Source organism: Rissa tridactyla, chromosome 5 (assembly GCF_028500815.1).
Source record: "Rissa tridactyla isolate bRisTri1 chromosome 5, bRisTri1.patW.cur.20221130, whole genome shotgun sequence".
In the NCBI taxonomy this organism is placed as follows: Eukaryota; Metazoa; Chordata; class Aves; order Charadriiformes; family Laridae; genus Rissa; species Rissa tridactyla.
Window position 1 is genome coordinate 74,667,875 of NC_071470.1, and position 27,097 is coordinate 74,694,971.

General features: G+C 36.6%; 1 protein-coding gene across 5 annotated transcripts in view; it reads right to left on the bottom strand.

Moving 5' to 3' along the window:
- The window catches only part of LRBA (LPS responsive beige-like anchor protein), a 412,475-nt gene that overhangs the window by 74,301 nt on the left and 311,077 nt on the right, over positions 1 to 27,097 (bottom strand). For all 5 annotated transcript variants that reach the window (XM_054203497.1, XM_054203494.1, XM_054203495.1 and 2 more), the window contains one exon: positions 21,635 to 21,787. In XM_054203497.1, the coding sequence (XP_054059472.1) occupies positions 21,635 to 21,787 (153 nt within the window). The remainder of the gene's footprint in view (positions 1 to 21,634; positions 21,788 to 27,097) is intronic.

A 27,097-nucleotide genomic window follows, 5' to 3' on the forward strand; every position in this document is an offset into this window, starting at 1 on the left:
GGGAAATGTGCTGTGATTTATTAGCCAATTAAATGCATAATTACTCATTTATCCTTCAAATTACATATGAAAAGCCCTATTGTTGTGAGCTGAAATGAAATTTTTAGTGTATGATTATTGGCAATACTAAAAACTTGCAAAGAAAATGTTCAGCTTAGTGTGTACACACACACACAGAGATAGAGAGGAAGATAAAAATTTTTAGCTGCAAAAATGAAAGTGCGTAAGTGGGAGAAATCATGATTATCAAGACACGACGACAGTTAAAAACGTATGGTTTCCTATTTGACAAAATTGAAAGTTAAAATGTTGATAACATATTTTCCTGGACGTTGGAAGATTAGAAATACTAAAATACAAAAGGTTCTTAAAATCAACTTGTAGTAATTTTTTTTTTAAGTATTGCAATTATCTTATTGGTCCTGAGAAAAGTACGTATGTAAGAAATTCAGTATCGCATTCTATGCACAAAAATAAAAATAAAGGTGCTTGCAGAAAAGAGATTCCTTAAAAGTTTGGGACTCAGTTATGGACAGAAACTTCATCAGCTGCCTTGTGTTTCAGTGTTTGTTTTCCAGTTATTTCATTGCCACTAGATAATAACATTACAGTGTAATGCTTATTACTTATTTCTGCCCCAAACTTTTGTGGGCAATACAAAAGCCCGCAGCAAAAAGCCTTCAAATGAGGCAGACTAGGAACTTGCAGAATTACGAGGGACAGAAGGCGATGGTGTCTGCCTAACTGGGTAAATCCAGCAGAACATGGTATCCTCTGTCAGGCACAAATCCCGTCTGACCAGTAACTGCGATCTCGGGAGCGGGGAAGAGGGAGGAAGAGAAGACAGAGCCCTTTGTGCCTTCAGTCAGTTCACACAAGGAAACCAGAAGCAGGAAGGAGAGGGGCTACACTGCCAGCCCCCCAAAGCCACAATTCATTCTTTCCAGTTATGCAAGAGGTAAGAGTTGAAAATCATTATCAAAAATTTTGGACCTCAAAATATGGTGTAATTTTTATTTGCCTAGGAAGATTTGAGGCTTCAGAGTTCACATTTTCAACCTTTTATGCACAGAATTAGAAAATTGCTTTAGAAACTAATAAATGATAAAAGCTTAGGCTCCTGCTAACTAACAATTTCAAGAGCGACAGCTTAAGGAAAAACACAAACTATGGCAAAATTTAAAGTGAGAAAGTCTGGTTTATTGGAGATTAAAAATGGAAAAACCTCAAAGAAAAAGTTTACTGGAAACTACAAGTAAAAAGGGATTGTAGACTAACTTCACTATATAACCTAAAGATCCTTCTACATAAAACAGTGGGGGGTTCACGTTATATTGAGTGAGACGTACACTAACGAACATTTTCAAAGGCCTTACAGCTGCTAGACCACTCAAGGGAAACAAACTGTTTAATACACCTAGTAAAAAGCACATAATTAATAAAAATATGAAAACAAGCAACTAAGTTTACATTAAGCCTTACGTTAATCTCAGCACACACAGGGGTATTAAATGCAAACATTACCAATAGTTAGAATTCAAAAAACTTGTTTCTGTTATAAAGGACTTCATTAATTCCATACGTACAGCAAGCCTCTCCTGTTTTAATATCTAAATCCCAAAGACTTCCCCTTTAGAAAATTCCTAAGTTTGGACTTTGGCAAAACCAAATCAAAACCATGCCATGCAGTCTTTTTTTTCCAACTGCACACAATAACTCCACATCCCTCTGATTAGACACATCATAATGACTAATTCACGTCAGGAGCAAAATTACTGTAAGAAACTATATAGTTTACACACAAACAAAAATGTCCATAATACCCATCATACCAGTAAAAAAATCAATTAAGAAACAAACAAATAAAATCGACAAAGAAAGATTCAAGTACTGGTACAAATCCAGTTGTAAAACTCCTGAGAATGATGGTTTGAAGCTTGTGTGCTGTGTTCAGCTTATGTAGGGACCATAAGGGCTTAAAATACCGAATTCAGATTTGATTTTTAGCTCTGTTCCCTAAGAAAATAAGTCTTAAGCGCTAAGCTCCTTGTCAGTTCACCTGTTTGTCCATTCCTCCTAGCAACATGGAGATCTGGCTTATTTCAAGCAGATTTGAAAGATGGGTAAAAGTCTCAAAGATAATTCCATTTGTACAGCTTTTCAGAAAATCCGTAGTCAGATACAGGCAAGAGGGATGAACAGATACCCCCGCCAAGGGCAAGGCAGGCAGTACGTATCCTTAATATCCGTTTGGTTGTATCTGGCGAGGCAGCACACACACACTGGCTAGGTCATTGGCAGCCACCAAAAGCAGTGGTGCTTCTGCAGTTGTGGTGTGATAAGGAATTCTGGGGAGAAGCTGAAGTTACTGCTAAGGGACGAAGGGTAAGAAGCAAAGGTTTCAGCAATCCCGCTGCTCACTGAACAACCGGTTGCTTTCTCCAGGTGAGTGCTACAAAGACGAACTGCCGTAATGAAACAGATGTTATCTTAGAAAGAAGTTACAACAATCATTCCCAATTCTATTTTGAGAAAAGTATGAGATGTTGGAGATCGTCAAAACACATACTCAGCAGGAGGAAGCCCTTTTAAAGTTGCTTATAAAATATATATATATATATATATACCCATTTCTTTAGTACTTCGTTTACATACTTAATCATATAAAATAATTTTTAGTGTCTTTTTAAATGTACTTCATACAGATGTCCCTTATTCTGACTTATAAAAAAGAACGTAAATTGAGTTCAAACCAAGAAATTACACGCAAGTGTTAATACTAGAGTTAGCAAAATACACTGACATATTTTATAGCTTACCGTGTATTACAGCTTTCACCTTCCTAACTAGCTACATAAACTGAAAATGTGCGATATTTTTAATTAAGTAAAAAGAATATGGCCATAAATGCTAAAATCATAGACTTTTAAAAAACACGATGATTCAAGGATTTTGGTAGGTAAAACTAAACTATGGAAAAAATCTTTACGTCTTCCTTTGAACGCTGAGCAGAAATCAACTTTCTCTCTCTGCATTCTCACAGCCCACATGTGTCACTTCAAATTCCAAATCCAGATTTTGGAGAGAACGTGCATGTTTTTAGGACCGCTACAGTACGCTAGGAAGCTACTGTTCTTCTGTATACTTAATATGAACCAGTCCCTGAAACACTAACTGAACATAAATTAAAAATCTTGTCATTAATTTTATTTCAACTCTGGAATCTCCATTATTGAGAACAATGGGGTACAAAGCAGAAATCCACTACACATTCTTACGTTGCTTTGTGAAATTTGGCATCCGTCAGTGTCATATAAAACACATTAAAAAAGCAGCACTACCAGTTTTAGCACAAATATTTAAAGCAGTTCAGTATAAACTTTATGTCCAAATAAAGTCTACTAATATCCAGCAAGCAGTGGTGCAGCTGCATTAGCTCATGTAATGTTTCGCACATGGAAACCAAGATGCAAGATTACCTCATTTATGGTAACACTCATAAACTACACAGTACACAGTAAACATGTCTACCCAGCAAATTAAAATATCACTGCACTATGCAGCAGCTGAAGCTATCCAGAACCTGTTTATAATCCAATAGAAACAGAAATTTGTCTTCAGTTCTAGAAACAGGGGGGAGGGGGGGAATCAAAGTCTAAGTAAAATAAACTGCACTGCAAGTGTCACTTGCCCCAAGACTTCCTGCTTCCCACAAAAGACATGCACCCATTCTGGAGATCAAAGGTCATAGCTTTACAATAGAATACATTGTAAATAGGTTTAAAATAATTGAATACAACTGCAAACCAAGGACTCATTTATAGCTTGCTAGGAAAAAAAAATATAGCTGTTTTAAGTCATTCCAGTATATGAACTGAAACCTGCATTATAAAACTGCATCTGCTTCAAAACTACCAGATCACCACCTGCATACCAGTTGGATTTGGTCATTCCACAGCCATCTAAATAATGAAATGCTTTTGAGTAAATTACATGCCACCACTGTTTTGATTATCCTCCGCAATGTCTGGAGGAGCACTAAAAATGGCCATACCTGCCGCCAAGGGGCTGGGTGCTCAGCAGCTCTCCAAGGACCCAAAGAAGTAACAACCACTTATTCTTTCTGCAACAGTAAGCACTGTAAATATTCACCTGTGAGATGATTTATTTCTCGTGCCGTACTAATCAAACTGAGCTTACTTCTTACACAGCTGTCTCGTGGCTCGGTGCCTGGGACGGTGACTGCCTAACCAGGGGGGATGGCACAACACGCTCTTCCATTCTGATGGCTTCCAAGAGCCAGGTTGACATGCCTCAATCTCAACGTTTGCTAAAGGAGTAAAGCTATCAAACATAGACGCAACCACATGTTCCTCTCCAATTTGACAAACTCATTTTTATTCAGTGACAGAAAAGGCCTCACTTCTGGGCTGAAACAACTCAAAAATTGTTTGGGAAATGAACACGCACAACACATACTTTACAATTTATTATAGCTATTTTTGCAGACCACAGGCTCATTCACAATTTACAATCAGCACTATTTTTCAACCAACCAAAGCAACTATGTCATACAGGTCCACATTCAGTATCAACAAGTAAAATCTTTAGAATTATGATGGTTAATAAAAGCTCCTATAGGCCTTTACATGTCCAAAACCCTGCACAAATTTAACGGGATAATCCTGTGAAAACACACTATCACCTGAAAGTTATGTTTACTAGGGCTTATCTGGCATGCAATCTGTCACGTATTAGTAAAGCTCAAATACCCTCCTTCAGGGCATAATAAATTTGGAGGTTTGTTGGGATTTGTTAATATATTTGCTATCTCGCCAGGATTAAAGGCAGGAAATAATTCCATGATATTTACTTATCTCTGCTGTTAACCTTAGCTACCTCTATTAGACTAGCAATTATACCACTACAAAACCATAATCGCCAGTCACAGCAAAAAGACAGTTCATCACAAGACTGAATTGATGCTCATTTTAACAATGACACAGGGACAATTAACTACTGCCACTTCCTTAAATCAGTGGTTTTCAACCTGTGGTTTGCAGATGCCTTTGGTCTACAGACTACTGCTAAGAGACCACAAAGGGTAATTAAGAAAAGTCTTGGCTTACTGTCAGTCGGCTTAAATTCGCTATACAGGAAAATGTACCTTCAATGGAAAATTTTATGGGGTCCCAGAAAAAAACTGCTGGAAGTCACTGCCACAGATCTTTTCTTACGCAGCAGAAACAGACCTTGGAATTTTTACAATAGTTTTGACCTCTCAGCTGCTGCAGGTGAAGAGTTTTCTCAACAAAACTGAAAGTCTGAAACGATCAGGAATTTCAGGGTAATGTGATTTCTGGTGGAACATTCACCTTTGTAGGTAGGGTCTGGCAGATTCATTATCTTTTTTCAGTTCCTCTCTCCTGGCAGTGTTTGTGGCCGTTAATAGAAGCCTACAGAATACTTCTACGCAATAAAATAGATTTCATCCAAGAAAACACGTAACTGACAGCATAAGTCGCAGAGTACCCTCTTTTGCCCTGTTGCATATTACTTACTCTGATTGATAAATTCCAGATTTTTCTTGGAAAAATCAAAATCCTCACGTAGACTACAACAAAACAACCATCCACTCTCACCTAAGAGGAATTTCTGGTCCCTCTTGAAATTTCTGAAAACACGTAACCAATTCTTTCCCACTGTATTCCATCAAAACAACCCAACCTCATATACTCTGCAAGAAAAAAAATAAATCTACCAAGCCATATGTTTTCTTGTAACCCGTTATGGAAAAAGGGTAAGTATATTGAGTACTTCACCGTAATTTAAGAGCAAGACACAGGAAATGTCGTATCTAAGAGAAAATACGACTTTCAAATCCTCAGAAATACAGTATCTTCGCCCATTTTTTGACAATGCACTTTTTTAGCACATCGGCCTTCATAGCCATCTTCCCTTTCCCTATCATTTCACGGAATGCCAAATAAGCATACTGGATATAGATAAACGAATCAGCATCTTCATGTAAACAAGGCATAAATAATATTGAAAATAAAGAGTCTATTTATTTGCATCATGGAAAGACTGGTAAGAGCTATATCAGAGCCCCTCAGTCTTTTGCACATTGGGACCCCATAAAACAACAGAACAGAGTTTCACGTCTCCTTGTCCACAAAGAGAGTGGTTACATTATTTTTCAAAACATTTAAAAGAGAAAAGACTTTTGCATTGAACTCAACTCTTCCCACAAAGCTGGATTTCATCCCTGCTATAGGGCTGCCGTCTAATTCTAAGTTAACTATACCAACCTTTTTGCAAGTACTCATTAGTCAATCTATATTTTCGGTGGTATCTAATTTGCTACAAAGGTTTCTCAAACTCCGATTAGTTCCGTGATTATTTTCGCTGTATTTCATGGTCAAGGTAAGATGTGCTGAGATTTCAGCTGTGATACTGACTTAGGCAGTTTCTGCCCTGTCACACTATTTCTAGCCACCCATTCTTGATACCCAGTTATACAAACACAACTATTTGTTGGGCTGAATGGCAAATCAAAGGAGAACTGACTCAAATTAGAAACAACATTTTGTGTTTTCTGTCAGAATTTACAGAACGCTTAACATGCTGAAAAAATGTCACCTCCTAATACTTTCAAAATAGACCCCCATAATTAGTAGGGATGATAGATCATCATCGTTTTTAGCCCCCTCTGCATTTATAAAACAGAAATAATACAATTTCCTTCATCACATGAAGGTCATGTAAAGCTAAACTTATTAATGTTTGTGGACGATTCAGATACTACAGAGTGAATATCAAAGAAAAGGCCATGCCTTCTTGGATGCCGTTTTCAGAATAGGATTCAAACAGTATGCAATAAATAGGGTTTGAAGCTATAGGAATGTAACAGTATGGAGAATAAAAACACTGAGTAACTTATTACATGAGCCCTGTTCATCTTGTAGACTGAATGCAGCCAGCAGAAAAATAACACAGCATGCGATCACTTAACTTAGAGGCTACCTGCTAAGGCATAAGCTAAAGAGAAATGTATCCATGGGATACAGGTATAGTTTTACTTTTGTTCTTCAAGTACTTTAAGTCCATGAACTTATTCCATAAACCCTACAAAGAGAGAAAAAAGGACCACTTTAGTTGTACGACATAGTGTATGAATACGTCTCTCTGCAATCTGCAGTTGATTTCTAAACTCACTAAAAAACACAAAGCAGTAGGCGGTGTAGAATCATAGTTCTGAAAGAATTCACAACCAAAATACACGTTCTTAATGTTTTCCTATTGCTGGCTTTGTAGAAAGGCCCTTCAGCTACCAAAGCAAACAACTGAATGATGTGAATTCAGACATGTAATGACTGTAAGGTCAGCACATGACCGCTAAGCATTCATGACCCCAAATTAAGAGGTATTACCCTCTATCTACTAATCCTTGGGTCACAAATGTACAGCCTACTCCAAGAACATTAAAAATTCCTGAAATTTGCTTACACCCCACTGCTTGGAAGATAGAAAGCTAACATGCATGAAGTGATCAGATAAGTGAAAGGGGCAATTCTGTTCTCAAACACCATATTAAAAATGCCATGTCTTTCAGTCACCTTTTCTGTTAATTTAAGTCCACTATGATTTTACGTTAAAGTACTATAGAAATACCACCGTCTTCTGAAAATAAGAATTCTAATTTCTCAGATCCTAACATTTCAAATCCAAAAGAAAATTTTAAAGGACAATGAAAAAAGAGGCTATATTCGTCTTAGTAGTATATGCATTCAGAAGGTGTTACTAGTATAAACACACTACATGGGATCCACAAATCAAGTTCTACATTTTGGCAGGGTGGCTTTAGTTTTTAAACTATAAGACTATATGTTCATCATTTTTAACTATAAGACCATATGTTCATCACTTTTAGTGTTTTCACATCATGTAGAACATGTAAGAGGCTGCAACAGTGATTCTGTTGGTAAGATTGCATAAAGGTTTTTACTGTGAATAAAATCGCAGCTTTTTATGCCATCATGACACATTTTCTGTCCAAAACGTACTTGTTAAAATTAATAGCAGCATCTACATTTCCCATACTTCTTAGAAAAATTGCACATTTTTTAATTTACTTCAGGAATAAGTCCTTTGTGGAGACCAAAGGAGTTGTGTTAATCTTCTAGCTGACACTAGATCTCACTACAAAGTTCATACCTAATATATGAACTTAAGATTTCAGGAAGATATCAAATAGATTTGATTTTAGGTTCCTGAATTAGGATCTCCATGTAATCACCGGAGACTTGAAAGCCGTCTTCGTTTATCAATCCCTCCCATACCCCTGTCTTTTTTGTATTTAGAGATAGGAACCCAAAAAGCCCCAGAAGAACTGAACAGATCTGGCCACTCTGTTGATTCCTCAGTGTAGTTTCTCTTTAGTTTTTTGTGAAATTCTCTGCTTCTCTGCCTGTATCACAGCTTTCTGCCACTAAGCTCTTCTTTCGCTATTCATGTGCCACCAGCCTCTCTAGTCTCTTGGCAGAAAGGGATTTTTAGACTTGAAAACCCCGATATGTACTATTTCATTGCAGGTCACAACTGGCCCCTGGCAAACATAAAGTCTGGAGACTACTTTAGCTGTTTTTTTAACTTCCTTACTCTCTCGCGTCTCATAGCATCCCAAATCTCATGATAAAAAAAAAGCAGGAAAAAGGGGAATCTTTCAGTCAAAGACGTGTGATTAAGAAAGAAGTATCCATCTCTAGGAAATCCCGTGGCTCACTTCCAGGAATACCAATGGAATACATTCCTTACCTTCCTCCTGCACTGGGACTTACTTTTGTTAGGGAAGTGAGAAAACTGACATATAACAGAGATGGCCATCTGGCAGACCACGGCGAGACCCAGCTTGCCAGGCGGTTTGATCTGATCCTCTAGCATGCCTGCCCATCACCACCAGCTCAACCAAATTGAGGATAATGTTTATATATGCTGCAGCAGAAAGGTGTATAAATCAAATCAAAATCAGCAGGATTTATAGTATCGGATATGAAATTGAGCTAACATGACTGTGTGGATCTAGCCGGAAACAAAAACTGACCCCCGAGTACATGAATTTACGCATTTCTAGTGCACAGCCCAGCTCAGGGCAGTTTTCTACAGAACCACAATATCGAAGTGGTAGCTAAAACAACACAAGTCAGTACACTACTTACATCTTGGGTACAAGGGCCCATAAATGGGTCATAATCAGGTTAGATGACGTGTCCCATGGGAGGAATCTCAACATGAAGAAAAATTTTCCATTAAGTGGTCACCCGTGATAACAACAACAAAACAGGAACTTCTTGCTATATTTGGGAGAGAAATATCCGAACGCAAAAGAATTAATCTGATTATTGCTCTCTTCTAAACGTATTCTAAATCACCAATGTATACAGGGCAAACTGCAACCGGGAGAGAGTTCAATAAACACGTGTAAAGCCAGAGAGGAACACAATCTGCTAAAAATCTGAGAACGGCTCAGAGCTGTCCCCACCAGCAGTAAAACTGGGCTTAAAAAAGCTCTGGATGTGAGCTATGTTTATATGCAGCTTTGGAATGGATTTTAATCATAGCTTAATGCTGGCGTACACACAGCCCAAGGGTGTGCCTGCATGATGTGCTTGCATCAGTCTGAAGGGAGGATATTGACAGTGCAGACGTTCGAGTCCACCGCAGTGCAGCCAGTTCACGTGCTTTTAGTATCTTAAAGAAAGGTTTAATAAATTAACTGACTATAAATAAAATAGCCCTATCAGAATACGCAGCAAAATTTAATTCTTAGTTTGCTTATATTTGTTTAGGCAAAATATATTAAAACCCTATTATTAAAAAAGTTATTCTGTGATTTCTTATGAAAGCAGAGAATGCTCCAGCAACTCTTGGAGCATGCTCTCACCATCTTCCATTCCTAATCCTCATTATGAAGTTCTTATTCTGCCTCAGAAAGCAGATGGCAAGAGATAATGTCAGCAACAATTAGGAGGCTTCACTGCCCTTAAGGACTCTTCTGCTATACACTTGTAATAATTTTTTTCAGAGATTTTTAGAAACAGGATGCTTTGCACTATTTCATTCTAAGTATACTGTTTGGATCACCCCCAAAACAATTACACAAGTTTTGTTTTGTTGTTTTTTTTTTCCTTTAAACAATAGAGAATGTTATTTTTTTAGACATTTTTATATAATCGAAATTAAAGACATTATAAATGAAATGTCCAACATTACCTTCACTCTACACATTACAAAACTAAAACCACTTGAGTTTCCTAGTATTTTTAATCAACTTCCTCTAAACTACTTGCATGCTGCTGAACCTTTCATGTTTTTACGAGCCCAGTTCAACTCTCACTAACAACTAACTTGGATCAGATCCAAAATTTCTTCTTAAACTGTGGCTTAGAGAAATCCTACCCATTTGGACAAGGAAAAACACAAAGAACCTCACAAGAGTATATATTATGTCACTTTATGCAGAATGTTGTCTGTTTATGACCTATTTGAATGACAATTATATTTTTGCTGTTATTAATATCTTTAATTTTGCTTAACAAGCTGGTGCTTTGTATTAATAATACTAGCCTACCTAAATAGAATCCAAAGAGGAAATAAAACTTCAGAATGAAAAGGAAAAAAAATGCTGAAGGATAGATGGATTTCACATAATTAATATGTTGGAGATTCATTTTGAAACTTTAGTATTGAAGAGGAAGAAAAGAAAATTACTTCCAAAAGAAATATGCCAGGAATAGCTTGATTCTAGAGCATTCTTTGAGTTACCCTAAACCTTATCTTTCTATAGAGATACTGTCCAACACCCTCCTAGAAAGCAGCTACATTAATGGAAGATCTACCTGCCCTCTGTTGCTCATTAAAGCTCCCCTCTGCCAAAACCTACTAAGTCTCAGATCTGCTACATACACTAGCAAATGAGGACTCCCTGATGTATTTCAGTCAAACTGAGCCAAGCTAGAGAGCTAAAACATTTTTTACTATTTAAACTAACCTGGAAAGGGTCAGGCAAGCACAAGCACGAAAAATTCTAGCTCTGGTGTTTTTACTAACAGTCCTCTACTTCAGAGGGAACGTTCATGCTTCAAAAGCAGAACAATTATGTTGGTTTAAATTGCAGAGTATACGGTATTTGTAGCTATTAGAGAATGAAATAAGGAAATTAAAACTGGTCTTTTATTGGATTTGTTTCTGCAGTTGACTATACCTCACAGATTTTACTAATGTAGTTCAATAGATCAGCAAGTAAGTACTTAAAGGGGTACCTTGCAGCTGTACACCCTTTTAACTAATAAAGATTGAGGGTAAAAATTACAACCCAATAGATTTGGGTTTCCTTGAATTGCTTCAAAAAGAGAAACTGGAAAAGGAATTCACAGACCTTGATTATTTAAGGGTAGACCAACCATCCGACCAAAGGAACCGACTGCCCAGTACGTTTATTGCTCGGGCGAGCATGACCTTGATCGTCAAAAGCCTGCATTTGTTTTGCTAAATACCTTCTCCTACTTGAGTGATGGGCTATAGTTTGGCCTCTCCTGAAACCAAAAGGGCTGCACCTGAACTTCCAATTAAAGGGTAACAACTGGCAGATGTGTGGGAACATCTAGCAGGAGGCTGATGCTGAGCAGATGGGCTAGGGTGCAGCAACCTTTTCCATCAGTTTCCACCCACTGCTTTTGCAAAAGCACATAGCCATCACGAGCCTGACACTACACTTCCTCGAGCAGCCACGCGATACTCCCTGCAGAGCGCTGTGCTGCTGTAGTCAAACTAATATCAGAAGCACAGCTAACTAGAGCTTGTCTAGCTCTACAAGTCCGCACTGCTGACTGCAGTTTAATGAGATACCAGCTTTGACAGAGAAAACAGTTTAAGCAGCTTCCACTCTGAAATGTTTGTACTTGCACCGCGCCGCAGCTAACTGTGCTGTTATTTGTGCCAATGCCACCACCGGTAGAACAGTATTGTAAATTGGGTCACTAAAATAATAACCTGTGATAGGAATAAGGCTTTTTCATATCATTTCAGTGATCTAGTTTAAAGTACAGCCTGACAAACATTTGTTTCTGAACAAAGACACAGACAGGGAAATGTGGTGAGGGATAGGAAGAAGAGATGGGGGGCTTACCTTAGCTACCCCCCTGGAAGTCCCCTATGTTTGGAACTATGTCTTTAGATTTTCCTTTCTATAAAGCCAGAAGATCAAAGGAGGACTAAAGCATTGTTAATTTGATACGGTCAAGAAAAATACGCTTCTATTTATTAGAACAAGAAGAGGTTTACTGTTTCTCTCATGAAACTCTCATATATTCCTCTAGGGCTTGTCCTAACCACTGAATGTAAGATCTTATATTTCGTATTACATGGTTTGTACCGCCTAACAAACTAGATATCTTTTTAGTTGTGTAAATGTCGACAGTCCCTTTCTGTTTCCTGTTGTTACTCTTAATGTTCCTGAGTCTAATTACACAGTCTTTGAAAAACATTACCTTGGAGCAAATTTTAATTTTTCATTTCATGAACAACCTTTACACCCTCATGTTATGCAACAGAGAATGTGATTTCCTGATGCATCTTCTCAGCACTAGTCATTATTCTGTATGCTTTTATTACGCTCGCTCTTATTCTTCTCTCTTCTAGGAAGAAGAAATTCTTTCCTCATATGAGAGTTTTCCCGACCTCCATACCATTGTCATGAGCTTTCTCTGTACCCCAGATGGTTTCAGCAACATTACTGTTCCTCATCCCAGGCTTTCAAAAAGTGGAGTCTTGCCAGGGAAAAGCACTGAAAGCAAAGCCTCAGCTGACTTTTTTTGTATCCTTCCATGTAGGGCACAGATGGCCATGTTTTCTCAGCCCCTCCCCTACTTCAGCTGAAGACCACAAATTCTCAGTTTATTTCTCCACAGCTCCATGTATGCAAATTTTATCAGAATCTCACTTGCTTTTCCAACACTTAGAACGGAAACTTCTCTACATTCTGACTATATTACAAATACTTTATTCAGAACAAACGACCCATCACATTCAAATTTAGCGGCATATTTTCGCATAGGATATATAAATAAACTTCAGACAACACTGAAACAGATTGAACGCCACCATATCCTACAGTACGTTCTGTTGAATGGAAGTCCTGACTGTCATTAGTTCACCTTACAGGAGGAACAAGTTGCAATATTTCTTTGCAAAGCAACTTCCAATCACAGACTGTAACTCTTAGTAAATTAAGAAACTGCCGTCGCTTTCAAACTTTTTTTCTCCCTTACCTATACTGAGCTTGTGATGCAATTTTTCCACGCTAATAAAAATTTTTAATACATTTTCAACAGTATCCCTCAGAACAGCCATTTACAGGGAGTGCCCAGGCACAGCTTTCGGAGAACAGACAAACAGAAGACAGACAGATTTAGCGAACACCTGTTAAATGGGGCAATGGCTCCAGCACAATTGTTTCCCACTTCATTTCACACAGTAATAACTTTAATGTCCTCCATGGACTCGCTTTCAAACACCAGTTCTACAACACCACACAAAAAAAAGAGATGAAAGCAAATGTAATTGTCTAGATTGCTTCCCATCAACTTTTTTGGATAAAAGCAAATTTACCTATCTTAGGGTTTTTTAAATTTTTTTTAAACTGTATATGCGCAAACTGTGTTATCATTTGGCTTTTTATAATCTTTCCCAACTGCATATCATTCTCCTCCATGTTTTAATATTTTTTTACCTATTTATTATTTACTTTATTTCTTCACATCATCAAATTTTGTTCTAACTTTGCCCTACAAGTGCACCTCTCCAGTATATTCTACTATATATACTATCCAAACCCCATCTTCCAATATTAGCATATTTTGATGTGTTATGAAATAAAAAAATGAATGCCTTCAGCATTCTTAAGACAAGTTTTATTCAAAAACATGACTCGAGTTCACTTTTCATTACCTCCCTCATATTACTGAATATATTTGATTTTCTTTGTACAGTAGTCTCCTTTACAAATTAAATCAATAAAAATTCTTACCTGAAAATTAGTAAAACCAATATTCCAGCAGAATTGGATTTAAATAAATGTGAATTTCTGGCCATGTTTCTTAGATGGCACTTCAATAAAAATAAGTTATTCTTATACACAGAGAGTCAACTGTACACGCAGAAAAATTAGCCTACCCTTGTTTATTCCTAGATTTTCAGCATCTTTTCTAATAGGCCATATATCACATTGCTTTAGAAATATTTCTTCTCTACTTTTCAAAAATGCCTTATATTGAACGATCCTTTTATTTTCCCTCTAGAATACCCACGTATTAGCTTTCCACTTGTGCTGATTTCACCTAAGTGCAGTTATCCTGGCATTACTACTGTTATTCTAGACTTATCTTCATATGAGATCTGAATAAGGTGCTTAAAAATATGTAATGAAGGTCTGATTCCCCTCCCTTTCTATGCTAATAATCAGTTCTGTATATGATATAATTAAATCAAAAGACTGCTTTCAATAATCCAGTATTTCTTGATTCTAGCCTACACACAAGTATTTCTGTGTGAAAAGCAACAAATGTTGTAACTTTCAGGACGTAACTCTAACGGCACAAAAAATACTGCAGTGACAAATTCAGATGATGAAATTGTTATACATGTGGCTGAACTGGTAGGAAATGAGTGTAAGTGGTACAGTAACACAATTATACCAAAACACCTCTTAGCTCAGGTACAAAACAAACGAGTTTAAACCAATGTTGGTATTCTACATGGACAAAGTGAAAGGGAAAACCAGACAATCAGTAGAACTGCACACTGCAGTCATGGGAGCACTTTTTGAGGAACAAAGGAATCCTGCTGCTTAAATTTACACACCATCCTACATTTCTTCAACTCTTTAAGAGACTTTCTGTGCTCCTCTGCCTGGTAAGTACCCACATGGTGCAGCCCCTGTGCTTCCCAGAACTGCTTTCTTTCCATAGATGAGGATAAAAAATACGTTAAACAATAACAAACTTCTAAATACATGAAGTCCAATATGCCAGCATGCTGGAGCTTTCACATCCAACTTTGCTGAAGAATAATATTCCTGACAACTTTCTGGATTAGACTGTTAAGTTTCTGAGACTTCTATGAACGGAAATGTTTGTTTTGCCTGATACAAGGAACCTTACCTCCTGCATAAACTTTTTTTCCATAGTCACAGCTTGAAAGCAACATAAAATGAATGCAGCATGGTGTTTTAAGATGCATTGTCAATAGTTATGTTTAAATATATACCTATTTTAAATGCATTAGACAGACATGTGGCATAGAAATACAAGTATTTGCCAGGAAAAGCAAAGTTATAGATTACCTTCTGCAAAGATTACCTTCCAACATACTTTTTCTTTTATAAACGTATGAAAGTGATTTTTTCTGAAAATTAAAATGCTTGTAGCGTTAATAGATACCCTCCTTTCAGAGGATATTGTATAACTCTTATATTGTGTATAGATTATAATTTCCAAAGAAAAGCCACAAGAAATCACCAAACATCAGAAATACAAATGGAAGTAACACTTCAATCGCATATATATTTGATGAAGTAAAGAGTCTGAAAGAACTGGTATAAAAATTCTTCTCCTTTTTCACCATGATCCATCACTTGTTTTCTAGATGAACAGATATCTAACACGCCAACGGAACCATCCAGAAGAGCCCGAGTTGAGCGAAGCCATCACAGATCTGTGATTTCCTATCTCCTCTATTCTACACTCAAATACCCTAAACATTTCAGATGGGCTGGGATTGCCAGAAGCATCTTCGTCTCACAGCGTACACAGGCCAATCTGCATTCTACCTTTTGAACTCTACATCCAATCCTGCTTAAACAAGAATTTCAAAGTAGGTGCTGCCCAGGTAACAATTCTGATGTTGCTAGTTAACTCCGTTTTCATTTTAGCCTCTTTCCCGCTCTCTAATGTTTTTAACACATGTAACGAGTAAGCTATTACCAGGAATATATGACTAATAATCTAGTAATCTATTACTAGTAATCTGCACTTGTGAGTCTTAATTCATACAGTTCATATCCACGTGATTTGCTACAGCACTTGCTGTAACACCTTTGTAAATACACATCTGTGGGACCAGGAAAAATACCATGGAGAGATTTTTCCAAGATAATACAAAAAATCCAGCACATTCCAAGTGACAGGCACTGCCTTAACTGCTGCTTCAATATCTTTACTTGACTATTAGCAATAGTTCTAATAGACTGAAAGCAGCATAATGTTCTTGAAGCCAACTTTTGGGTTTTTTCACCTGTTCGCTTTCCATGGATAGGAGAGTGTGAAGATTCACAAAACCGCAATTCTGAGTACTGTTGGTGTGTTAGTTGGCAGAGAATGTTGCTTTTTCAGTGGTTTCTGGTGTAAGATGGAGTAGCCTGTCTAAAGAGTAATGCACCATATTGACAGATAACGATCCTCTAATTCTCACTGTAGCTCTTTCTTACTATCCGGTGGCTCTTAATACTGATTCATTTTGCTCCACTAAAATTCGTATTAGGGTAAACGGCTGGCCCACCCTTCCCCTCCATTTTACTTATCATGCCAGGATAAATTTTATGTATAGCATACCTTTATGTATTTAAGTATTTCATTTGTTTCGAAAGCATCCTAGCTTCCAATCACTACGTTTTCAATTATTTGAAAATTGCATTTCAAAACTTTCAATCCAGCACAGTAATCTCATCACTTTTCTAATTTGTCTTGCATTTTCCCCAGCATTGAATCAAGTGGATAAACCACTAATCATGAAAGGACTAACTCTGCAATAAAGCACTGAAATACTTAAATTGAGATATATTGTGGAACGCTGTCTTGACAGACCTCGACAACTTTATTATCATTGAAACAATCTAATTCTCAAAAAGCTGAGGCTCTTCAAAGCTGTGTGAAGTTTAGTTAATAGAAGTTGATTAATAGTTTTAAATGAATTCTTACCTATTCGGATATCCCACCTTCAATGACAGGACAAAATAGACTACTTTGCTTGTTTAGAACAGACAGAAGTGTCTTTTGGGGATTTTTAGCTATTCCTAACTACCAGTGGGGGGTATGGGACTTTTCCTTGGGTTGCACCTGGTCTTTGTGAATATCTATACTTTGCCGTGCATGATACCAAGGGTATTTAAAATTTCTATAAGCTTTAATGGAGTGACTATCACAAACTCCAACAAGTGAATTTAAATTTCTGAAACAGGAAACTATTCTAAGGGAGGGGAGCTAACATAACTAAGAATGTGAAGGCAACAAAAGACCCCAGAAAAATCTAAGTTTAAAAGGATATGTCTATTGCAGTGTCTGACAACTACTGCTATAGTTTTTAAGATTTCTGTAGCCAGACAACATCTGAACATCTCTCTCTTTATACTCTTCCCTTCCTAATTTACTTCCCTTTTTTTTTTCCCTATAGGTCTCTCAGAAGCATGGGAGAACCAAAACATTGCTGTGTATTTTCTTTTTATGAGATATCAGATCAAGTTAGCATTCTCCCCTTTGCTCACATACTAATGCCCTAAAGATATCATAACTTTGAAATAATAAAGTAAGGATGCAACAGTATCTTGCATTTGAGATGTTTCTGTTTCGTTGGGGGGAGGAATTACAATTTTCTCATCTACAAGTCTGTGGGGTTTTTACTTTTATTAAGCTAATACTATAATTCTTATTACACACACATATATTAAAAATGATGGAATTATACAATAATACAATTATTGTCAACCGCATCTGTGTAAACTGAAAAATATTTTCAGAAAAGACATCTTAGCAGTTATTCTATGGCACTAAATATAATAAGGTTTCAGAATGGTAAAAACCCAGTCACTTTTTTCAATCAAACTGTAGACTGTCTCAGAGAAAAATATCCTATCCCCCCTCCAACTGATTTGTACTATTATAAAATATTGTGCTAACACAAACTAATACAAAGTACCAACCACATGCAGAAGCAAACACATGCATTTTGCACTTCTTTGTATTGCTTAGAATGACATCCTGATGCTATCATTTAGCTCATCATGACATTCCATCAATCAAAACGCAGTTTTAATTATACTCTAATTCTGCTTTTTTTCTCTGAGCAAACACGGAGGACATGCAACAATCCATTTCAACTAAAATACATACTTTATAGAATTAAAAATAGGTGGAGAATCACTTTTAAATCAGCTATCAGCCTGTCAATTAATGTTCTGAACCCCCGCTATTGACCCAGTACTGTACAAGCTGTTATTATGCACTGTCCTACATATCATCTGTTCCCCGTGCTGGTCTGTTCCAGAAAGACAGACAGCTGCAACAGTATATCCCTGTTCAACCTGAGGACCATCTGACTTTAATTGTAGCACACAGCTTGATGTGGGTCTGGTTATGAGAAGCCAAAGTATCACACTGTAATAATCTGGAAAAGCAGAAACCTGCCAACACAAGGCTGCAAACAGGGGCTTGGGCTGTCTGGCTGCCTGACGGGCTGCAAGAAATATGATTAATGAGCAAGGTATAATGATATCAGGAACCCGATTAGCACCACAAAAAGGTCACAGATCAAAGTAGTATGCATTTCATGAGCTCCAATCATTGTATAAGATCTGTGGACTTAAAGAGGTAAACTGAAATGCAAAGGGAAAAAATATCTCTGTGTGATAGCTTACAAAATGAGCACTTAAAATGCTATAATCACTGTTCTGTCTGAACCAGGAAGCAGTACGGAAATATTAACTGAACGATCAGCCCATGCCACATTGTAGCAAGCTTCTTTTGATAGTATTTGTGAGGAACTGAGCTTTAAGCTTTCTTCCGAAACACGCCTATTCTACTTAAAAATGAAACAATGCCGATTTGATACTGATGGTATCCAATCCACTAAGTACTAACAAGAAAAAAGCAATTTAATATTTGCATGTAATTGTCTCAGTTTTATTCCGCTGCAGAAACAGCAGATTACAGAGGGCATCATCCATACCAGCACTACCAGGGCCACCACCACCACGATAAGGTCAACTATGTCACACAGAAGCAGTTAACGCAATTCATTTGCACAGAGGTTTAGATTTAACACTACCAGGCTGACCAAAATTTCCTATCAGAATTACAGCAACAGTATCGGGGACCTACAATGTCACCCGAAGTGATGATGTCTGACACACTTTAATATACCATCACTTGGCAAATTATTTCTTAATTTCATAATTAACTTGAGCCTTAAAAAAAATTTCTGTTCTTTCCAATTGTGCGATACTTGAAAATTGCATGTTCCTGTAAAAGTTCTTTCTTTTGAAACAGTCTAGTTTATGGCAACTTTCGCACGTTCTTTCAATACACCATTTGACAAGCGGTACTGCAAGATCTACTTTCCCAGCAAAAGTTATGAAGCCAAGCAGATTACTAAGAAAGCCTTTTTGATTAAAATAGCTTCAAAAGTCACAATCACTAATGAATAATTGCTTGGGGGAAAAAAGTATACGAGATGAAAAAACTAATTATATTTCGATAATAAATATGATCTTTCAGATTCATAAGAAATGCTGAGTGAAACTAAGGAAATAAAGTCATTTTAATCTTCAGCATTCATATATACAAAAGTTAAGATACTGTTTTCAGATTACTTTTCTTGAAACAAAAGTTTTGGATATGTAACAAGCACTTCCCTCAATCTAGAGTGCTCTGAACTGCTTTTTTTCAAGATTTAACAAAATAAAGACACACTTGTAGATTTTACACAAAAAGAAAAAACTACATTTGAAATATGGCATGAGATCATTACTCTTTAAGAGTACGGCTTTAAAGGGATTTTACATTTTGTGCCCTGGACTTTAACAGTAATAACTGAAAAGCAGGCGCTTCGTGCTGATGAAGCACTCCATCCTGGGAATATAACACAAGTGAGAGATACCAAAGAGAGCTGCAAGAAAGGCAGGCACAAGTAGCAAAGGCTTTGGGAAATGATGCAAGAATGAGGGAAGGGTAGGTTGGAGCACACGGAGAGGTGAGGGTGAGAAAAACCTGGCGCTAAGGCTAGAAATGAGGCAAAGAAAACGAAGAGCTAAAATCTTAGAAGAGGAGATGGAGAATAACTTCACAGTGGTGAAAGCCAGATCCGTAATTAATAGAATGAGAACTATATTTTATGCAAAAGCTCAAATACCACAGTCAGGAGAGATCAAGGCCACAGGCTGCCTTTGACAAGTCTGCTTAAGAACACAGCTTTTCATTTCTCAGGTTATCCTGAATCACCAAGGCGTGCCAACTCAAAAAGGTGTCAGGCTACCTCCCTAACCTATTACCTATCAGCACAACTGTAAGATCAAAAGTTGCGTTTGAATACGGCTTGCCAAGTAGTCCTGCTAAACGTTAGTGTATTTCATACCTCCTTTAAATAAAATTTGCACATACATGTGCATGAAGCAAAACACTAAATTCATCTAACACAATTTGTGATTATTATGGTGCACCCTGCAACTCCCTGCAGAAATCTAGGCCAAATAACGCTTCTGAAGACCATGGTATCATGTCACCAGTAAAAGTGCAGTGTAAAGCATTCTGATAACTTATAAATCACAGATTTCTTCTCATGTGGCTGTTCTGAAATTTTATGAATATGAGGTCTGATGTTCTGCCGACAGAATTTTTTCAATTCCCATTTTTAAACTAAGGAGTATCAGGACGTTATCAAGTCTAAGCCTGGTATCAGAAGAGTTTTTGAGACTTTCCATGCCTTAATTCAGTATTTCCCAGTTAGCTGACTACCACATGAAAATTGCAGCCTCATTTTTCAAGAATAATTTTTAAAAAAAGCTTCTCTAATTTATTAATTTTAGAGTGCCACTGATGCAGAATCCTTTCATTTTGAGAAGAGCCTAATGTAACAGCTTTGAGAATGTGCTGAAACACCAACAATGATACCGTAACAGCTATTCTGTGATTCATTACACTGCCTGGGGGGCACAGTGAAGACAGGCAGTGCCAGCAACAGGATTTTCCAAAACAGGGAAGAGAAGAGTAATATAGGTTTGGGGAACGAAGCAGGCAAAGCAGAATTTAGTTTTATTTTCTTGTAAAAACCGCTTTGAAAAATATCAATATAATGGAAGAAATGGAAGAGGTGGCAGAAGATTGAAAACGCAACCTTCTTTCCTGAGGCATTCACTGATCTTTGGAGTTAAATGGATACTAAAATTAAAACCCCCTGAAATTACATCACGGTAATCAGAGTGACAAATATTTCTATGATTAAACAAGCTTCTTCAAGTCTTCTGTATCGTGATGATTTTATTAGCTCTTTAGAACCACAAGAGCTGACATACAAATGGGATAAGATCTCCTGCGTGTTTGGACCACCGTCAAACTTTTTTTTAGCTATTCTAAAGAATGAGACTTTTTCCTTCCTAAACTTGTAAATCTAACATTTCTTCAGATTATTTCAGCCATAGTCCTACGGAAATTATAAACAGATAAATATTGCAAGCAAAGATCCAAACTACTTCAGAAGAATCTTGCAAGACAAATGTTACTTGACAGACAATAGAAGATAGCCATCTTACCAGTCTGTTTATGCGAACAAATTCTTCTGGGGTTTTGGCCCATGGTGGAAGTTCAACATCAGACACAACTGTTCCATCATCCATCACTCCCAGATTGTAATTGTTGCTGTTGACAAATATCTCTGGGAGGTAATAGAATTCAGGAATCAATTCCTGTAGATAAATGAAAAACAATGCCATGTTATAAATTCTGTCAGAGGATGCACTTTGTCATGTTAAAAAAATAATTATCAGAATGGCATTAGGCAAAGAGAATATACAAAATCTTCCCACAGACATCACCACCTCCTCCCAGGAGGGGGAAATCCCCTCTTTCATACTTTCTAAAATTTAAACCTTTAGATACAATAAATCCTTATCATGCTTTTAACATGGCAAAGGACTAAGAGACAACAGGATCTAAAACAAACAAAAAATCAGAACACTGGTTTTGATTGCGTATTATGTGCAGAGAAACTTAGAAAACTAAAGTAATGAACATCACGTGGTACAAATAATATTTAGTGGAAAGCAACAGACAACCAAGGATGTTAACAAGTTGAGGAAAACTGCTTATTTCACATTTTAATACATCCACTTTTAAGGTACAAATGGCAGTCTGTAGTTTGGGTGAAAGCGGTGCAATATATGTTAATTGCAAAGGTGTAAACCCCAGTTATATTCTTATTCTCTCTATCATAAAGGGTCTAAGAACGTAATATTTAGGCTATTGTCTAAGATTGCTCAATGCCTAGAAATATTTTTTTTTTGTAAATTCTAAAACGCCTGGAGTTCTACCACATGTTCAGAAAAAAATCCAAAACCCACAGTCAAAGCTGAGTCACTCAATATTTTTCTTTCATGGAAAGGTCATTAACTCAATTATGTGTCCAGTCTGTAATTAGAGGGAAGAATCATGCATAATTTCACACACACACACAGAAAAGAGGAAAAAAGGAAGGAATTTTGCATGGTTACAAGGTCTGTGTATATGCTAAATTCCTTGTCAGGATCATCACCACTTTAAACAAGTGTCTTCTACAAGCCTGTGCTGAACAGGACTGGAACGCAGCATTTAACACCTCCATGGCTGGCCCACCCTGGCACTTCTGCAGGCACCGCGGCCAAGGAAAAAATGCAAGCACGTACAGCAAAGGAATTGTAATTTCCAAGTCTCACGAGAAAAACAAAGTAATGCTAATAGCCAAACAAAGAAATTTTTAAAGCAGAGGATGGTACATTCTAGTGCAGAATTGAACACAACATGCTAGGAAGCATAATTAAGCTCAAAACCATACGTATTTTCTCTAGGATAAATGGAGTGTTTCCCTGTTTTGCAAACAGACATGCAACTTCATAAGTTGCCATTTATTTCATAAAATATGCACTAGGATATACATAAACATATCTAAGTTAATGTGGTTAGAACCTTATTTACACACTTTCATAAATGTCTGCAAAGTCCTGGCATAACACTTAATAGAAAAAGCCTATTGAGACATAACATATATATTGCCGTCCTTAATATATTTTAAAGGTGCTTTGCTTTTTTTTTTTTTTCTGTGGAACTTGATGTTGAGACTTAAATACACCCAATGAACCTGGCAATTTGATGGATTTAGAAAAATTGAGTCACTAAATTAGAGAATTTACTTCCTTTGTAAAGAAAGGAACAATACGCGTAATTGCTCCAGGAAGTGTATTTTCATAGCAAATGACTGGTGTAAAATTGGTCTTCCATACAGCAAGAGCAAACTGCATGCCACTTAAGAAGTAGGGGGAAAGGAAAAAAATCAGACTGCCCCACTGGCTTTGTCTACAGTGGGTGTAGTATGTAGCTATGTCAGAAGCTCAGCAGATCAGATCTGAAACCCATTCTTGACATGGGTCAATGGATCAGTGGTCTCCCAGATAGCCCCTCAGGGCCAGCTATGGCATGAGCAGCTTTCCAAATGGCTGAGTGCAATAGGGAGGTCATCAGATTGCGGAGAAGGTCAATCCGAAGTAGCCAGGGCAAAGACAGGAAAGATCAAGCAGGAATTAAGCTATTATCACCTCCATCCTTGTGTGAAACACTGCTTGGCTTTGAATTGTACATCTTTTTGTTTACAGTCACCTTAATTAACCAGGCAGGGTAAAAACACGCTTCTGTACCAAGTGCTTGATAAGTACTTGATAAAAAGAGATTTGAAACTATTTCATTGGATAAGTGAAAGAAAAAGAATGTAGCAAGGATAAACATTTGTGAAAAAGAAAGTACTCCAACACTGAAGTTTCTGTGGTTTTTATCATCACGGGCAGAAACTAGCAAAGAAAAAGCAGAGACACTGGACCATTAATTCGATAGCAGCATGCACCACAAATATGAAACCACACCATGATTCCGAATAGTTAAAACATAAGCTCATTACATATGTTACTGATGTTTTGGGGTTCTTTTTTTATATATATCTGTACAGCTATTCATTAGTTTCTTTCAAGATCAGAAAACATTTGGCTTTCTAGAAGACACATTGTTTTCATTAGATTACACAGGAACAATATGCTGCCTGGAAACTTAAAAATTATCAGTAACTTCTGTTAGTTTGACCATTAGAAACTTTTCTAAAATGTTATTTCATTACTCCAGAAATGAGTTTTCAGAAAGTTTTTCACTGTCACCACAATGATACATTTTTACAAAAGGAGCTTCTTTGTAATGTGATTTTCTTATCCTGGCCATGTGCTAGCGTTTACACCTGGGAAAAAGGAGTGCAAATAGATACACTGAGCTATTCTAACTGAATAGTTCTTAGCACCAATTTCCAATGTCTTTATACAGGTGAAAACGATAACATTAGTTAAAGCCCAATAGCTTTTCCTAAAATAAACTTGATAATAAAATATTTTTTTTTATCAAGTTTATGAATATTCTTCACGTATTTGGTATCTGCAGTCTGTAACAGGCCTTCTCAAACCTATTTGTGGAGGTCGTCTTTTTTTCTTAAAATAATCACATCACATGCACAGATTGACCCTAAGACAGCCCATGCTGACTTATGTGTAAAAATCCATTAATAATGGAACTTTTCGGACACTTGAGAACATTAAAAAGATTAATTAATGAACTTTTTGCTTGTTTTCTTGAGAGGGGGGAGAAAGGAATTACTTGTGGTTTCACACAAATACCACATGAAGATGCAGGACCAGCCATGAGGGGCCAGACTGAAGGACCATTTAGTATCTCACCTAGAACAGTGACAAGGACTGGAAGACTTACCCACAGCAAATACAGTCTTTCCATGGATATTCTGTCAGCTTCTTACAGTTAAATGGCTTTGAACTAATCTGTGCTTCCGATTTTTAAAATAATTAATCATGGGTTCCACACTGCAGTTTCGTCTACAAAGATTTTTTCCTTTGGCTATTCTAAAACTGCTTCCTAACAGTCCAGTGGATGGACTAGTGCCCATATTGTGAAAACCAGTAAGTATTAATTCCTTACTCACTCTTCTATATGCCCTTCTAGATACTACAGACTTACATCATCACATTCTTCCTCAGTGGTCTCTTTTTGCAAGCTAAAGGATTTAGATTTGCTCCCTCAGGAGGTCTTCCCTTCTGACTAACCATTTTGGTTTCCATCATACGTTTTCTAATTCTACTGAATCCCTTCTGAAATTTTACGTACTCAGCACACAGACAGAAACAGTAAAATTGTCTCACGTTGCTTTTGTTTATATGATTTCACCGAAAACCAAAAACATCCGTATAATTTGTTGAAGCCCTTGTTTTAGCACAATTGTATTGAAAATTAGTTTCAGAAATTCCTCTGTTGGAATTCACCAGTTCTATAGGGTAGAGACAGATATCCTTATGATAAGCAAAACTTCACTCCTTCTGCCATGTTTTTGATTTCATTCCAACTGATGAAGGAGCTCACAGTGAATGTCAACATGAATCTAAACACACAGTATTTATAGTGGTATACATTTTTCAAGAAGATTTAAAGATAAAATTTGCTGTATCAGGAGTCTTATTAAAATGTTTATAAATTCCGCATATAATTAAAATACAATTTCTCTCTAACAAAAAACTGCCTTCTACCACATGGAAACAATGATGCCTAAGGAAACTTCACTAAAAATATTTTTTTTACAAACAAGTAATATCAACAGAATGTAACTTTAACACTGGTAGTTTATTTTCATGTTTCCACCCCACATAACAAAATCTATACATGGTATTTTGTTCCTTTAATGCAATGAAATGTTATTTTATACTTTTCTTTTGTTTAGAAAATATTAGACAGATGCATCATGAAGCAGAGTTATATGATCTGCAAAGATGTCTAGAAACAGTGACACAGATTCCCTAACCACATTAAAATATTTATAAGATACCAGATTTTCAAACTAAATTATTTGACAATCACATTAAGCAATATTAAGCCTATATATAACCTGTCAAACAGAATAATAAAAATGCACATTAGAGGCCTAAGCTTTTATTCATATTGCCACACTTTACTTCCCCTGTTAGGGGACTTAAATGACATTCAAAAATATATATTAATATATTAAATTAATTCAAATTTCATTTTTTCATCACAGTTCAATGTAATCATTTTCATGACTGTGGGAAAGTGTAATTTCTAAGTACCCATGAGTTTCCCTCTATCTGCTATTATGTGTGTTATTTCTCGCAGAACTAAGACATTGCCTCAAGACATTGCCTGAAATTCTCCCCACTTATACGGAAAATACTTCAGCATGTTTCCATTAAAATTCTAAATTGGATTAATGAATAAATTAATTATGTCAATGTCTATCATCCTGTTAAAGTTCTAAGAGATTATATTTCAAATATTTCCTTCTTTAAGAAAAATATTAAAATTGTCATTCATTTATAATTAAGGAAAGAAAATTATAAAAAAATCCAGATGTTTATTTAGTAGATTAATGAAATATATGATAATCAATAAGTAGATTTTATTAAGTCAATACTTTATTGCATAAAACAATACATCTTTAAGGCACTTTGAATCCTGTTAGTCAATACATGGATTATATATACACAAAATTATTTAAATCTTTACTGAGGATATATGTAGAAGTATGCAATGGTATTTATTGACCATATTTATACACTATGTAATACGTAGTTCCAGTTAATTTGACAAAGAAAGAGGAAAAAAGTTGTATATATAAATAAATTCCTTTCCTCCATTTTTTTTTCAATTAACTGGGGGCGAAAAGGACTTTATTGAATCATAAAAAGGTCTAGATGAAACCTTGAAAGGTCACCTTCTTCACCTTTCTATTCACAGACAATTATAATCAGCTATTCTTGAAAGACGTTTCTCTGCCTCGTTCTCTTAAAATTTTCAGTGATGGGGATCTTATGAATTTCTGGTGTTCATCTGTTCACGCCACTAGAAGATCTAACAGTTAGTCTGCTTTTGCTGCAGCTGGAGCCCATTTCTTGTCCTATTCAGACTGAATA